Source organism: Zootoca vivipara, chromosome 5, assembly GCF_965207765.1.
Source record: "Zootoca vivipara chromosome 5, rZooViv2.hap1.1, whole genome shotgun sequence".
NCBI lineage: Eukaryota > Metazoa > Chordata > Lepidosauria > Squamata > Lacertidae > Zootoca > Zootoca vivipara.
This window is the reverse complement of record NC_142588.1, coordinates 55,951,548-55,968,914: the sequence shown is the minus strand read 5'-3', so window position 1 is coordinate 55,968,914 and position 17,367 is coordinate 55,951,548. Positions and strand designations below refer to the sequence as shown.

At 42.4% G+C, this 17,367-nt stretch overlaps 1 protein-coding gene across 1 annotated transcript in view; it reads left to right on the top strand.

Moving 5' to 3' along the window:
* HPSE2 (heparanase 2 (inactive)) overlaps positions 1-17,367 on the top strand; it is a 113,425-nt gene that overhangs the window by 72,431 nt on the left and 23,627 nt on the right. Inside the window, exons 4-6 of the mRNA XM_035133543.3 lie at positions 4,490-4,663; positions 5,484-5,655; positions 16,086-16,133. Of these exons, the coding sequence (XP_034989434.1) occupies positions 4,490-4,663; positions 5,484-5,655; positions 16,086-16,133 (394 nt within the window). The remainder of the gene's footprint in view (positions 1-4,489; positions 4,664-5,483; positions 5,656-16,085; positions 16,134-17,367) is intronic.

Below are 17,367 nucleotides of genomic sequence, written 5' to 3'. Positions count from 1 at the left end.
CTTAAACAGTGGAACGTTCCCCCCATCTCTCCAGCATGCCTTCCCCCAAATCTGTTCCGGGTTTCCCCACAACCCTCTGGTATGTGTGAGGGGAGGAAAGGGTGTGGGGAGTCCCATTGTGCTAGCACTAATCTTTATGCAAGTACAATTATTTCGTTGAATACTGCTCATTATGTCTAGCTCTTCTGGATTTGCACTTGAGGTTTCCAAACCCCTCATGGCTTGACAAGCAAAGCTCTTCTAGAGCTGTTTTCTTACCAGGAGCAGGTGACTGTACAGTTCCAGTGACTTCAACAGCTGCATGACAGGCAGAAATACAGGAGGGGCAGCTTTCCCCAGCATACTAAAGCTTTAGCTGTTATTAAACATTAAAGGTACAAGAGGCTTTCAGGAAAAAAAAATCTCTTAAGTGATCACCATTATCTCTTTGCACTGGAGAGAAATATGTTTTTTTTTGTCTCTGTTTTCAGCGCCTGGCATTTCTGTTATGGCTTTCATTAGATTGTTCTTGGGTTTTATTTTTGTTTTCATTCACTTTTATAGATCTGATGGCATACTGGCATGTGAACACAATGTGTGGGCAGTTGGCTGGCTGGCTACATAAATTAAATTACAGTGTATTAAGTCTTGTTGTTCTATTACAATGTGAATTATCTCCTGCACTCAAACCAAATGAATTGTTTCTGGCTTGGAAGAATAAATAGTACTTTTTAAGGGTTGGCAATCTTCTTTTTAACTGTCCCTTTCCCTGTGCATTTAAAAACAGCCTGACAAGCAGGAATTATCACTATATTTTCATTCCACAAATGCTTCATTTTGCATTTTCTTTTGTATGGCAGACTGCTCTTAACAACATGCTGGAGTAGGACTAGCGTGGCCAGATACAAAAGGGAAAGGGGCTTCTGCACATTTAATAGTTGTGTAGAAGAGGGAATTTGAGCAGATGCACCTAGCATTTGAAAATTTCCTCAGGAATTCCATCTTCTCCACAACTCTTAAAGGTACAGGAGCCCTGAGCCGTTTTGAATCAGGCTGTTCTATGCATGAGCTGTAAAAAGGTCAGTGGCTTTATGAGGATGGATGGAAAACCCTATAAATGGGCAGGTATCTTCATCCAAGCCTTCCCACTCTAGAAGTGTGTGAAATCTCATGAAGCATCAGTCATGTCTTTAACAAGTGGCTTCTCTCTTAAATTTCCATGGACAACATGTTTCTTCAGTTGAAAGACTGGAAAAAACAGTGTCTTGAACTTTTGCAAAATAGCCCCATCCTGAGCGAGATGGAAAAAAACAATTTAGTAGTTTAATTTAAGCCCTGCTAATTGAGAACATAGTGTTTCCTCTATTTCTGCTGGTACTTTGCCCACTTTTCTGCATTCATTATGGTATATCAAAAATAGTAGTCATGAGTAAAATCCATATCCTGGAGCAAGATGCAAGCTCTAAGCAACCAACAACGGCCATTAGGGTGGCATGGACCGGAGAAGCCCCCTGGCAGGTGTAATATTTTTTCTCTTTTATGTAGTGCTGCTTTTAATACTACAGGGCTGCAAGCTGTGCCTGAAACCTAACTAAACAGAAACCGGGTTTTGATGTAAACAGGGTTGCCAACTGTTGAACCAGCTTTTAAGAGCAGCTTGCTATGCAGGAATTGGCAGGAGATAAACATTATCAGTTGCTAATTTCTGCATATCAAGTTGGTGTAAAGAGTGCCCAAACAAGCAATAATGTTTTCTTTTGATCAGTTGACAACTCAAAGTATAAAGTTGCTGAGTATTCCCTGAAGACCGTAGCTGTACCTTCTAAATGTTTTGAAGCCCTAAGACAAGGTGCAGCTACTGAAGACCTGGCAAACATCCAGGCCCAAACCCCAGAGACAGAAGAAAAAAAGAGGGGCAGCTCTGTCAGACCCTCTAGCGAGCAACTGTTACCTAGCAAGCGCTGGTCCCTGCCTTCAGGAAAGAAATTCATTACATTCAAGGGCAAAGAATGGCCCTGCAGCTTGCACTGAGCCAGATAAATTTGTTGTATTACATCAGCAGCAGCACAGGAAAGGAGGAGTGGGAGGAGGTGAGCAGCTCTCTGTGCTGGAAACTCACGGCTTCTCTTTGCATCTCCCTCCTGCTTTCCTTCACTACTTCTTACTTAAGAAACACAATAGTGATCGCCATGGCAACACATGCTCCCCTGGCACCTGCGCACTCACAGGTGGGATCCTCTGAGCCCTGAACGTGGTTCCCGGCCCCAAGCAGGTGGGACTTGGCCCATCAGAGATGTACTTGCTGCTAGGATGTTAAGCACTCTGGGTGACATCTGGGTCCCACCTTTTTTGTCTGAAAAACATTGCCTCATCCTTACGCCTGCTGCTGCCAGTGGGTGCCAGCTTCCCAGAACAGCGGCTGGTCTATCTGACGTAGCGATGGACCTCCGTTCCAAGGACAAAGGGCAGGATGCAGGATTCCGAGAGGAAGGAGGCTGTTCTGTGTGGGAAGTGCTGGGCTCATCTGCCAGTACCTGTTACTCCAAGGACTCTGACATTTACCAGACTTCCCTGCAGGGAAACAACACCTGATTCCACTTAAAGCTTGCAGCATCTCTCCTCCCTACTCCCACACCTCACCACAGAAAACATGGAGCTCTCCGAGAACAATAATGTAATTGGCTGGGAAAAATCTCCTCAGGATTTTCCATCAAAACCTGGAGCTGGCTCAGACAGCGCTAACACACAAACACATGCACACTGCAGGCCCCAAGATACTCGTGAAAGCACGGGTTCCCCTAGAAAATGCGTGACCCGGACAGAATGGAGCCCAATGTAACAAGGAGTGGCTGAGACCTGAGAGACAGCAGATTCCCCCAGGGGGGTGACCCAGCCTTTGGCCCCATAAAGAACAAACCGCCAGCCGTATGGGCCTATTTAGCATCTCCGACCTTTCACCTCAGAGATTCCCACCTCCTTGCCTGCTGTGCGCAGGCCTCCTTTACAGCATGCAAGGACATCTTGGAGCTGTTTCTAATGCTAATTCCCTTCTCCCCTCCCTCCAGAGGTGCACATTTAAGTTCTGTTCTTCAGCTATCTGCAAATTTCACCCAAGAATGGTTTATATGCACATCTATTTCCTTTCTCAAATAAATAGTTTGGAGGGGGAAAGAGAATTACTGGTGTAGATTGGCTGAATGAAGGCCTCTCCATATTCATTTATGTTCCAGTGGCTCTAGCACTGAATTTACATCTAGTAGGCCCTTGTCTACCATCACGAGGCCATAGGCGAGTCACCATCTTTTAGCCTCAGCTCTTCACCAGTAACATGGGAATAATAGTGACTTATCCCCTAGAATTGTTATGAGAAGAAACAAGTAAATGATTGTTAACATGCTTTGGAAGTTGAACCATAGAGCAAAGCTCCCAAGAGGTCGCAACAGTGCCTTGCTTCCTGTAGGCCTGCCTGCAGCTTGGAGCCCATTCCCGATAGTAAAAGCCATCCAATTCCAAGGCTGAAAGCTATTTCTTTCCCCCAATTGCTTTTTAGTTTAATATAAAACTATTCCCTTTTAACTGTTCTCCTTCTTCAAGAAGATAGTCCAGGCTGTAAAAATGAATAATAAGGTATAACTGCTCCTTGGAGACCTGTCTGTAAAAAAACGATTCTCAGAAGCGGCTGCAGATGTATAACCTCATTAAACTGGGTCAGAGCTTCCAAGGAAAGCAGACTGCACAGAAAGGAGCCACTTGGAGATGTCTGGTGTCATTCTGTAAACCACAAGCCACCTTGGAGACAGCCTCCAGGAAGCCACAGAAAGCGATAAAGGGCTTTCCCACACAGTCAGATTCCCCCCACACGTCTAATATCTAGTATGATACTCCTTGTAACTAGACAAGTATGGACATATTAGTGAGATGGGGGTAATCTGAATGCTGGGGGGTGGGTGATATCCCCACAATAGGAGAACTAACCTGGGAAAGGATGGAGTGGATCCTCTTGCTACTTGGTAAAATTTTTTTTAAAATAAATAAATAAATATAAATAAATAAATAGCAGCTGCTGGCCATTTATAGCACAGTGTAGCCCAGGCACCCCCAAACTTCAGCCCTCCAGATGTTTTGGACTACAATTCCCATCTTCCCTGATCACTGGTCCTGTTAGCTAGGGATCATGGGAGTTGTAGGTCAAAACATCTGGAGGGCCGCAGTTTGGGGATGCCTGCTGTAGCCTTCCCCAACCTGGGGTATTCCAGATGTTTTAGATGAGAGGTCTCATCATCCCTGACCATTGGCTAGATAGGCTGAGACTGAAGGGAATTGGGTGTCCAAAACATCTGGAGGGAATCAGGTGGGGAAGACTGGCATAATGAACCCATCATCTGGACCATTTTGTTACCACCCTTTTCTGAGTTCCCTAGGACAAAGAACTTTAGCAACTATGGGGGTTACTCTCTGGACCTTGGAGTTCTTTGCACTTGAGTTTCAGGCTGGTTTTGTTTCTTCCCAGCCAGGTCTCTAGACAAACTCTATAATTTTGCTGACTGTTCTGGCCTCCACCTCATCTTTGCATTGAACGCACTGCGCCGGAACCCCAGCAATTCCTGGAACAGCTCCAATGCCCTCAGCTTGCTCAAGTACAGTGCCAGCAAGAAGTACAACATCTCCTGGGAGTTGGGCAATGGTGAGTGAGGTTTGGAGATGGGGATTTGGAGAAGGAGGTGGACGGGGAGGAGGATTGGAGAGAAAATAATCACTGGGGTCACCTTCTAGGTTAGGAGGAATTCTTAAGAACAGCCCAATGGCCCATCTAGTCTAGCATCCTGCCCTCACAGTGACCAACCAGATGCCTGTGGGAAGCCTGCAAGCTGGAAATGAAGGCAACACCAGCGTGCCCACTTGCTATTCCCAGCAACAGGTATTCAGCACCATAATGTCTCCAACAGTGGAGCTAGAACATAGCCATCATAGCTAGTAGTTGTTGAATGACAGAAGTGGAACACTGCTACTGGAGGTGCTCTCTGCAATTGATAGCCATAGGAATCTGCAGGCAAAACAGAGATTGCTATCTTGATGGTACAGGGAAGGAAGGAGCTTGTATAAGAAAGAAGATCTGAAAGTTCTCAGTAAAAACAGGTGACAAATAGTGCAATCCTATAAATGTCTTTCCAGGATTCCAGCTGTGTTGAATATCACTTATTCTGAGGTAAGCGTGCATATGTTTGCACTGTAATGAGCTATATAGAGTCACCTTCACCAGTACTTTCTGCATAGGGTCTCCATGCAGGGAGAGGGAAGAGGCAGCAGGGAGTTCAACACCATGTAGGTGCATCAGTGAGATCACTGGGTTTTCTCTGCCAATGTACCTGCACAGTGCCAACCTCCCCTCCCTCTTTCCTGGTAAGTGGCAGTGACTCCACCTTCTCACTCATGGCTTTTACTGGGCACCATCTTCAGGGCAGTCGGGTCAGAGTTGGTGAATGCTTGTTTCTGTTTGCTTCCAGAACCAAATAACTACCGTACCCTGACAGGGCGAGCAGTAAATGGTACTCAGTTGGGCAAAGACTACATGCAGCTGAAGAGCCTGTTGCAGCTGATCCGCACCTACTCCAGAGCCAGCCTGTATGGGCCCAACATTGGGAGGCCTAGGAAGAACGTTGTGGCCCTTCTGGATGGGTGAGTGATTTGATTCATGGCCAACAATGCAGGGACCTATGAAATATTTTTCATACCAGAGACATCAAACCCATCTCTCAGGTTTATATCACTGAACAGCAATGAAAAGCTCTGCAGAGGTGGCTTCTTTGCCCATGATGGTGCAATAATAGAAAAATCCATGCTTACCCCAGACATACATCTATGAAAGGCACAGTAGCCACTCTTTGTGTCATATGAAGCAGTATACTAGCTAAACTGACTGTATGTGCCCTTGATTTCTAGCTGTATGATGTTCAGAGTGCCAGGGTGTTAGGCAGACCAGGTTCTGGCATTTGAAGGTGCCTGGAGTATTCCATGACATTTTAGACTCAAGTTGGTAAAATTGGCAGGACAATCAAAGCAAAGTGTCCATGCCTCATTGTTGACCCTCCTATAAGATCTCCTTTGCCACTTCCCTTCCCTATGTTCCAGTGCTATTTCACCACTTTCCTGCCAAATTCCTAAGGCATTGGCGGAAGTTTTCATTGGCTGTCCCTTTTAAACACCCAAACCTTTCCTTATTAAAACTTCCTATACAGACTCTTGTTCCATCTAAAGAGGAAGAAGCCTTGAGCAACCATGACTTGTATGAGAAAGAGGACATTGCACAGATTGGCCATTGCCTCTGCACCAGCCTTTGATACAAAACAATCTTAATATACCTCAGAGCTTAGCACACAGCAACATGGTGAAAATTGACCAAGTAAAATGCAAACAAAGAAGACCCAAGTGTGCAAATATCATATCCCTGTCACTGGAGCCCCAGGTAATCTCAGTGGCTAGAAGCATTTTTTACCAATTGACTGGTGACACAGCTACAAATATTTCTGGACCAGCAGAGCTTGACCACATTAGGTCAGCCATTGATGGCTTCAATATTGGATTACTGCCATGCACTCTATTTGGGGCTTCCCTTTCTACAGAAGCTACAGTTAGTGCAGAATGCTGCAGCACAGTTGCTGAGAGGAGTGATACCCTGTCAATATATAACACCTGTGCTCAGATATCTGCACAGGTTGCCCATTTGCTATTGGTCCAAGTTCAAGGTGTTACCATTAGTATATAATAGTATATCATTAGTATATTGTTACTATATTACCCCATATATGCCCTTTTGACCAGTTTGATCTGCAGAACTAGCACTGTTGCAGATGCCACATAAGACTCATTCCACACAAGTCAGCATATATTTTGGAATTCCCTGTCTATTGACACCAGGCAGACAGCTTTGCTGTACTATTTTCAACTTTTGTTTAAAACATTTTTGTTTAGGCAGGCCTAAAGTTACACATGCTTGGTTTCATTTTAGCTACTGTTGATTTAAATCATATATTTTTTTAAAAAATCATTTTTATTAATTTTCCAATTGTTGTTATTTAGTCGTTTAGTCGTGTCCCACTCTTCGTGACCCCATGGACCATAGCACGCCAGGCACTCCTGTCTTCCACTGCCTCCCGCAGTTTGGTCAAACTCATGTTCGTAGCTTCGAGAACACTGTCCAACCATCTCGTCCTCTGTTGTCCCCTTCTCCTAGTGCCCTCAATCTTTCCCAACAATTTTCCAATAAAACCAGCCAATTAACATATCCATAATCATAATCCAATTGCAGCAAAATAATGTAATATTGGCAGCAGCATTACCTGTAATGCTGAGGAAGAAAGCATGCTTGCTGCCACATCTTCTAGGTAGCAAATGTGATGAAGAAATTGGAAACATTTCTGGGGCAACCTACAAAGATGACAAATAGGCTAGAAGGCAAATCCCACGAGGAAAGGCCGAAGGAACTGGGTTTATTTAGCTTTAAAGACATGTATGTGAAGAGGGTATGGTGGAAATTTTAAAATTGGTTAACATGTGATCCTATCCATGTTTACTCTGAGGCAGGGGTAAAGGAGAAATTTGTTGCAGTTTTCATTTAACAGTGAATTTGTCAATTTTGCACTTTCTGAAACAACATGCAAACGGAAACAAAACTCTCATCTGAATTTTTTGATGCAGTTCTCCAACTGAATAATGAATAAATTTGGGGAAAGTGTGCATAAACATGAAATTATTAGCAGAAACAATGTACAGAAATGCTTTACGGTGGGGAAGATTGCAAAATGTGTGCATTAGTCAAAACTGAATATAAAAATGTATTTATTAGGAGAAATTTGCACTAAGATGCTGGTGAATTTTCATGAGAAGTTTTTTTTAAATAAAGTAAGAATTCACAATTTGCTGCAAAATGTGGAGAACTGAATTTAAGATTGGAAAAATGAAAACTGATGTTGACAGATCCGTCCATCCCTATTGTGAACCTGGGACACTCTCCACGTAAAGCACATGTTCTGCCACTGAGTTGTGGCCATTCCACACAGTAGCTGTTTTCTCTGGATCTGGCATAATTTATGCATTCACTCAGTTATTATCGAGAATCCAGGTGATGCCACTGCTGAATTGTGGCACTCTAGCGTTTCCCCTGTTGCCCTTTCATCACTTTAAAGTCTTGGTGTTGATTTCTCTGACTTTGCGTGGAATTGTGCCACTGTCCTCTCTACTGTGGAGCAGGAAAGTACTATTTATTCACATGGCTTGCCCTTCCCCTCAGAGTGTTTTCACAGGCAATTGCTCTTCCCAGGGAACTATGGGTAATTATAGCTCTGTGAGAGGATTAGTGGTCTCCTAATGGTTCTTAGCACCTTAAACAAACTACAGCTCCCAGAATTCTCTGGCAGAAGCCATGTCTTTTTCAAGTGGTATCATAGTGCTTTAAACGTCCAGTGTGGATGTGGTCTTGGATTGTCGACCCTTGGGTTTTTCTTTTTCTTTAAAAGACTGACTATCTACATGTTAAACGCAAACTGATTCCCTGTGTCTGCCCAGCCAGAAATGTGAATCAGGTTTCCCTGAAATGAATACTAACACAATATTGTACCTGAAATCTTGCTGCATTTGGGGAAGGAGAGATGCTTTGGGAACTCGGTGTATTTCATTCCTTTAGTACTACTGAGCTAGTTGGGTGCCTGCAGGGCAGAGAGAAGAGTCAGAGACGGACATGTGGTCAGGTGCAAGGGAATTTCCACAGATGGGACAGCCAGCCCCACTTGATGAAGTGTTAATTAGGCTATTCAGGGAACCAGAGCTGCTCAGAACAGTCTGTATCTGTTCCCTACTTTGTGGGGTGGAGGGTCAGAAGTCGTAGCATTCTCAGAGTTCCCAAAGAATCAGCGGAGTTGTTAGCAGGGAGACTGAGATGACCTCAGCCAAGGTTCAGCCCTTGTGTGGAACTTGGTTCCTAAACAATGGATGATATTTGGTGGGTAGAATGTGATGTTATATTTTCCTCTCCGAAAATATCAGATAAAAAATTATTTCTCTTCTCAGAATTACAATGGTTGCCTTCTGGCATCCCTGTATATAGGAAACTGGTGTCACTCTTTCACTGTGTTCAGCCTTCCTAGGTGTGAATCCAAGATAGAGGATGCTAATTATGAGCTAAAACCTCATGATTATATTTTCTTCTCTTACACTGAAGGCCATGTGGCCCTTTCTCTCCAGCTTTCTGGTCTCCAAATTATATTATTACAGTGGTACCTCTACTTATGAATAACTCTACTTACGAATGTTTTTACTTATGAATGAAGCTCCGTCCGCCATCTTGGATGCGGTTTAGATAGGATTTTTTCTACTTACGAATTTTTAGATAGGGTGGCTTCGACTTACGAATTTTTTTCTCCCAATGCATTCCTATGGGATTCAACTTACAATTTTTTTCAACTTACGGATGTGCGTTCGGAATGCATTAAATTTGTAAGTAGAGGTACCACTGTATTATTATTATTATTATTATTATTATTATTATTATTATTATTATTATTAATTTTAGTTGTTGTTGTTGCTGCTGCAGTATTTACATTTATATCCCACCTTTTGAGATGACAGTGTGTATATAAACTCAGCTGGGCAGAGGGGAAGCAGTGGAAGCAGAGCTGAAGGATGTCTTAATAAAGTACATGCTTCCCTCACTCAAAGTGAGCCTGGATTCTAGTCTGCCTTTGCAGTGCTTTTGACAGAAGACTTTATCACTGAATCAAAAATGGACTGAATCCAATATGGAGTGAGTCATCTGTCATGCCCTTTCCCCCAACTTCTGGCAATGACCTGTGTGTGTTGTGTGTGTTGTGTGCGTGCATGTTTAAACCACCAAAAGTTCATGTATGCCATTCCCCCCCCCCCTGTGTGTGTGTGTGAAGGGGTGGGAAATCTGCTAAAGTGCTCCAAGGAGGGAGGGTGGGGGAATCTGTGATGTCAGAAGATAGCAGCCAATCTGTGTTGTGAAAAGCTGGCAATTGCTGCAAACTAGCAAAACTGGTTTTCCTGGACCACAGCCCTGGAGAGGGTTAGGTACGTGTGACGAGAACTTGATGAGTGTGTTTCCAGAGTGCAGCAGTTCCTCTTTTTATGTAAATCCATACACATTCTTTAAAGGGGAGTTGTGACTCAGTTGTCTCACTGAGGCCAAGTGTTCATTATCTGTATTTTGGCATTTTTGTACTCTTTAGTACTCTCCATTTTGACTGGAATACTTAGCACCTGAATAAAAATTTAAACCAGGTTTTGTGAATGAGATTCTTTAAAAATTCACAGACCCCATATCTTAAGGGAGGAGGCACAGAAAGACATTACACCATACCCCTCCCCCTTTGTAAAATAAGATGTGTTCCAGATTTTTCTGCTTTCTTTGTGTGAGAGGGTCGTGTTTTTTCTGGTAACGTGAACATAATTTTTTTCTCCAATGGTTAAAAATTACATGGAAGAATAATGTAAATGATTATTTTGTTTTATTTAAGTATTCAACAATTCCTCTGCCTCTGCCTAGCAAAATATATAAAATTATGAGGCAAAATATTGAGTTTGTTGTCGCATAGTCTGCTGACTTCCTAGCTGTGAGCCTGACCATATGACCAAAAAACCCTTTGAAGTACCTGGACCAAACACTGGGCCTCCCCAGCAGCGGAAACCAGAGTAGTAAAAACCCTTTCAAAGTGTGAAACTGTGTGGAAATGTACATCTACATGTAGATATACATGTAGAAAAACTGGATTTAATATGAGAAAAAATAGTGGGTAGTCTCCAACTAACTGTTACTCAGAGTAGACCCATTGAAATTTATAATTATTTTTTATTAAGGATTTTCTTGGGTTACAAAGGTAGTGCAATGTCTCATTTTTCCCCCTCCCATGTATCATTTTTACACATCAATTTTACTTGTTGAGACATTATGAGGAAGGGGGGAAAGAGGTGGGTGGGATGGGGAGTTGGGTGTGGTGGATTGCCAATGTTTCTGTTTTTCTTGATATGTGTAGGGGTTCGGCGTCAGCGTCGTTTGTGCAGGTTCTCTGTTGTTTGTTCGTGCTTCTTTGTTGGTGAGAGAGGTCGGGATTTGTCTTAGAATGTGATTGTTCATTTGTGGAGACCCACTGAAATTAATGAACCTAACTTAGTCACATTCATTAATTTCAATGAGTCTATTCTGAGCAAAAGTTAATAGAATACTACCCACTATGTAGCTCTGAAATAAATGAGTCATCTATGTACGCTTTCCCCCACATTGGCTCTCAGTATGTTTCCAAGCACAACTCAAAGTGTTGGTGCTGACCTTTAAAGCCCTAAACGGCCTTGGCCCAGTATACCTGAAGGACAGTCTCCACCCCCATTTTTCTGCCCGGACACTGAGGTCCAGCGCCGAGGGCCTTCTGGCGGTTCCCTCGCTGCGAGAAGCAAAGCTACAGGGAACGAGGCAGAGGGCATTCTCGGTAGTGGCACCCGCCCTGTGGAATGCCTTCCCATCAGATGTCAAAGAGATAAACAACTACCTGACATTTAGAAGACACCTGAAGGCAGCCCTGTTTAGGGAAGTTTTTAATGTGTGACATCTTAATGTATTTTTAATCTTTGTTCAAAGCCGCCCAGAGTGGCTGGGGAGACCCAGCCAGATGGGCGAGGTATAAATATATTATTATTATTATTATTATTATTATTATTATTTTATTTTATTTTGTTGTTGTTGTTGTTGTTGTTGTTGTTGTTTTCCCATATTACAGTGAATGCCATTGGTACTCTCCATTTTGTATAACATATGAAGCACCCCTTAGATTCCCATCCAGTGACTGAATGAAACTGTAGATACACAAGAAGGGAAATGGTCTAGGACTCTAGGACCATTCCTTCCCAACTTGCTTGTTCATAGCCCACTTACCTGATGCCTAAACTGCATACTCTGTAAACTGGTGTGCTCTTCAAAGTAGATATATGACACACAGGGAAAGAAAACAGATGTGGGTCAGGGGAGAAAGTCACACATCAAAGAACAACCATCACATGCCAAAGAAATCTCATGAGGGTGTACCAATTATCTTGAGTCTTCATTGAAGAAAGAAGATGTCTCAGAAGAATGGAGTAGGACAGGTATATAATGGCTATATTTAAGAAGCAAGAAAGGAGAAATTGAGGAGTTATAGGCCCATTAGTCTGACTTTTATACCCTGGAAGTTATTAGAATGGGTTATAAATCAATCTGTTTTAAGCACCTATGGGAAAACAGGGTAATTGCTAGTAGCTGGCATAGATTTATGAAGACGACAACAGGGAAAGCCAACCTAGCAGACTTTTGGCAGGGATCTGCTCTATTAGATCAGGCTAGAACAGTAGGCATTGTATTTTAGCAAGGCTTTTGATGTCATTTCACATGTGCAAAATGGAAATACAAGTAGAAGGAAATATCATCAGGTGGGAATACAAGTTGTTAAACAGTTGAACATTCAGAGTAGATTAATTATTTCAACTAGGGATAGGACAGGTGTTCCAAGGGAATCCCATTTTTTACAGATACTCAGCTGTTAGGTGGTTATATACCATTGTTTCCATGTGGATACCAGAGAGGGAGGTATGGAGGTATGGGAAATGTTGATATGCTTTTTTGGATCAGCAGATGACATTTTGCCTATGAGCTTGTGTTATCAAGATCTGGCTGGACGAATCATCTGGTCCAGTGTTTGACCAATTGGTTCCAGCTGGATACTTGATATGGCACCAGCTTCACCTTCTGAACATTGTTCCTGCCACTTCTATTTTTCAAAGACTCTTCTAATCTTTGTAAATGAATTATCACCTAGGAGGTTCCCTGTGGGGGTAAGAAATATCACCAGGTGGGGTAGAGATGAAGGGATCAGGGAGGGGTTGCACATAACGTGATCTCGTCAACATAGGGAAATCATAAATTGAGAAGTGGGCCTCTAAATATTTCAAAAGCTTGTCTGCTCATGCTGACAAAGACTTGTCCACTAAGAAGTAGATCAACTTTCCTATTTTGCCACACCCCCTACTTCCATTTTGTTTCCATCAGCCCAAAGGAAACAATGCAGCCTGCCCTTTTCCTTGTTGCTGCGGGCATACTCATGGGATTTTTATTTATTTTTTAAAAACGCTCTTTTGCACAGAACTGCTCTTGCACAAAAGAGCTGTACTGAAAGTAAAAAATAAAATTTGCCCTTGTGGGTACAGGAAGTGTGAAAAGAAAAGAGGAGGAAAGGAAGTGGTAGCCTTTTATACCAGCAACTTCAAATCCTTGCCTTGCTTGGAGTGACACATATGTTTTTTTGATTATTATTCTTGACTGCTCTTTTGTGTAGATCTCGTTTACTGGTAAGCTTGATATTTCAAAAATGAAATAAAAAAGTGTGCCTGGACAAGTAAACAAGTACCTGTGTGCATACCCACAATGGACCTTAGGTTTCTTGAACTTATGGTGGAGGGGGGGACAACAGCACACAGCATTCATATATCCAATCAAGCACAATCCACTAGTGTGGACTGGAAACATGGAGATAGATTTTAAAGTTGAAAGTGCTCTGGTTTGGATATGGAGGTGCATAAATGTGCACGATGCTTACCAAATCTGTAAAGTACTCAGAAGCTTTGCAGGACAGAGATAGCATTTAAAGCAATCATGATAACTTGGACAGCTGGATGCGCAACAAATGAAATTCAGCAAAAGGAAATGGAAACTATTACCAATCAGAAAAGATGAAAGAAGTGCTGAATATGCACATATTGGGCAGAGGTATTGCTCTTTTAACAAGATTAGCAGTGTAATGGTACTGCAAATTAGGAGAAAGCCAGCCTTGGTTTCATTAGCACAGACAACCTATATAAAACACTGGGAGTAACAGGACCATGGTACTTGGCTCTGCTTTGGCCTCAGTAAAGAACACTGTATATTGTTTGGGGCATCAAATATAAAGGGACATAATATCATTCGTAGGAGAGCTAAATATGATGGTTTGTATGGAAGAGATAAGAAACCCCCCACAATCATGACTGCATTAACCTTAAGAAAAAGGACATTCCTGTTGAACTATACACATATTGATGGAAATGAATGAAGTCAACCACAAAATACAGTAGCCTTACCTGCCAGTTTATAGATTTTTTATAATGTTTCATGAAATTATTTGTAGCATATGTACACAATGGTACAGATGGTGTGCACTCTATTTAAAAGCACCGCAACCAAAGAAAATACAAATAGAAAAGAAAACATGCTCCTCCCCTGCCTTTGAAAGAAAGAGGAAAGAACCACAGGGAGATGAGCTACATATAAATGTTATTTGTTGGGGCTGAACTTCCCCATGTCTTTAATTTAGTAGCACATATCATTTCACAGGATTGCAAATTAACATTTCATTCCATGTGGATGGCCATGTGGAGAACAGAATGTATAAATCACCATTGGAACACACTGACTGCCCAACATATCATGTTCATTACTCTGCCCATCCTTTGCTATTTATGTACACAGCGAGAAACTGAGAATTACATTATATGTGCAGATTTTTCTAGATTTTTCTAGCATGTTGAGACTGCTAAAACAAATACCAGTAACTATTCTGCCTGCCTTCCTGACAGCAATGAAGGGGATGAGTCAAATATCAGTTCTAGATCATGGTGATCTAGATCAATGGTGAGCCAATGTGGTGCCTTCCAGATGTCATTCAGCTCTCATACCTTCAGCCAGCATGGTCAGATGATGGGAGTTGGAGGGCACCATGTTGGCTATCCCTGCTCTTGATGGTAGAAGAGATGGAGATGCCTGTATTCCAGTTCTCCTATGCTAGTTGAAAAATTCATAGCATCCGAACTATCTGTGCTGTGAGCATCTTGCACACACCATGAACTTAAGTGGAGCCCTATAACCTGATGCAAATATTTGCACTTTTTTCCATATTCCCAATCAAACTGACACACAAATAAACAAACAGGCTGCTGTCTGTTGTGTGTGTGTGCGTGTGCATAGCATGTTTCAAGTCACAGAGCCACAACATATGATACAAGACATGGTATTACCCCCACCCACCCAACGTGTTGCATTTTGCCCTTGTTCTTTTTACATGGCTATCATGGCTATGGAGAAGATTTGAAAATGTACACACTGAAAAACCAAAAGGAGCTTTTTGGGGAAGGGAACGTCCTATTGTCTTCCCATATCTTATTGCCCCTGCTCCAAACTTCTCCTGATTTTGGGGGGCTTCTGTTGCTCCAATTTTTGCTAAACCAAAACACTGCAGTCAAAATTATCATGCAAATTTGAATAAGTCATGCAAAGTGTGGTGGTTTCTGCCATGCAAAACTGGCAAAGTTGCAAGAGGTCTACCAAATTCTGACTTTCCTTATTGTCCTGTACAGCTCTCTGATGTGCTGCTTGCTGCAAACCATACTGCATGCATCATGAAGCCTTGGAAATTTGCTATCTAAGATAACATAGCATGTTTTTTTTCTATGCATGCTGGGTGCGCAACACAAGGAAAGAAATGGTTTTTGGTTCTTGGAGATGCTGGGTGCACACTTTAAGCTTCCTTGCCTTTCAGAGTTTTTGGGGTGCAGGCACTCTAGGAGAATCATTCTTGGATCCTTCTGATTCTCCCTCTAGGGAGTCAGTTCTTGGAGCAACTGTGGGTACCAAAGTGCTAATCTGAAGCTATTGCAGTAGTGTCATAGCACCCTGAGAACCTTCACCAACCCCTTCAGAGAGTTTCATTAATGGGTCCAGTTTAGCTTAGGTTTTCCTTTCTAAAAAGAATCTTCTTTCCAATCAGAACTTGAGTAAATATGAGTATGGGTTTTGCTAGATCCAAGTATTACTTTAAATTGAGGCTCTGATAAAAGCCTACTGATTCAATGTTGATGTGATATTGGATAGCAGAAGAACAGTAATTCGTACTTGGACTTCTTGGGAATGTCAGTGGCCTGTACTGACGTGAGCTGTGAGTACATGTATGTATGTGTGTGTGTGTGTGTGTATGTATGTATGTATGTATGTATTTACCACTTTCATTTCCAGAAGCTCACATATTTTCTGTATCTCACAGGTTCATGAAGGTGGCAGGGAACACAGTGGATGCTGTTACCTGGCAACAGTAGGTATTTTTCCCTTTTTCCAATATTTCTAAACATGCATCAATTTGGGCAGAAGTCAAGAACTGAGCCAGACATCGATAGGACACTATCTTCAGACAAAGAACACACAGAGAGACTTCTAAGATTACCTTTCCCATTCTGTTTTCTTGAGTTCACTCTGTTTGGCTAAGGAGAAGCTTTTCTAAAACTCTTGCAGGCAGAATTTACGCTGTGAGAAGAATACCAGCTATGTAGCAAGAAATTCTACCACTCATGTTGGTTTTGGTGTCAGAGGCTTCCCTAGTGTGAAGCTCAGGGTAGGCCAAGAATAAATCCTATAAGATAAGCCTTGCAGATTTCAGTATCAATGCAATAAGATATTCAGAGAAAAGGATGCCACACACCAGTGCCCTATGTGTGGCAGAGGGATGTTGTCCTCACAGAAACCTACTGTATGATGAATATTTCAAAGGGCAGAACTTGTCTGCTAGCACTGGTCTTCCCTCACTAGTGTGAGAAACTGGAAGTCACAGGACAAGCTGACTGTGATTATACAGGGCTGTTTTCAACTAACTTTTACTCAGAGTAGACCCACTGAAATTAACAGACCTAGTCATAGTCATTAAATCCAACACGTCTACTCTGAGTAAAGTGTGGGTTGGGTCACAGAGAGGTACATTTTTTGACATGTCTGTCTTTTGTGTCATTTACTTTAGCAACCAGGTCTGTCTATTCTCTGGGGTCATGTGATAGCTTTAGAAAGACACATGTGCAGCATTTACCTAGCCTGAATGGGATATTGTCCTGGTTAAACCTTGTTGCTGAAGGTGACCTGATCAGGACCAAGGGCCACTTTTAGAAATGGTGGGCATAGAATTCTAGCTGTGGCAAAAAAAATGGGATGTGATCCACAGGCAGTTCTCTTAATGAAGAGTTTGCTCAGGTTAGTGTGACTGGTGTTCCTGCTGCCTAGCAACATAGCCTGAGAGCAACCATGGATTGAATGCCACGTAATGACAGTCCCTTGTCCTTAGAAAGTTGTTGATGCTCTGTTGTATTTGCTGGCATCTTCAGAATGATGCTGTGCCAAATTGGTATTGGCTTGTACAGACATTTTTGCCAAAATAAATTCCTGGCTTTCCAGGATTCCATGGAGATGATCCACTAGTGGTGCTGAAACTGTCCCTTGTTCCAGAGATTGACTATCAGTAATCTCTAGGCTAGGGGTGTCTAACCTGTGGCCTTCTGGATGTT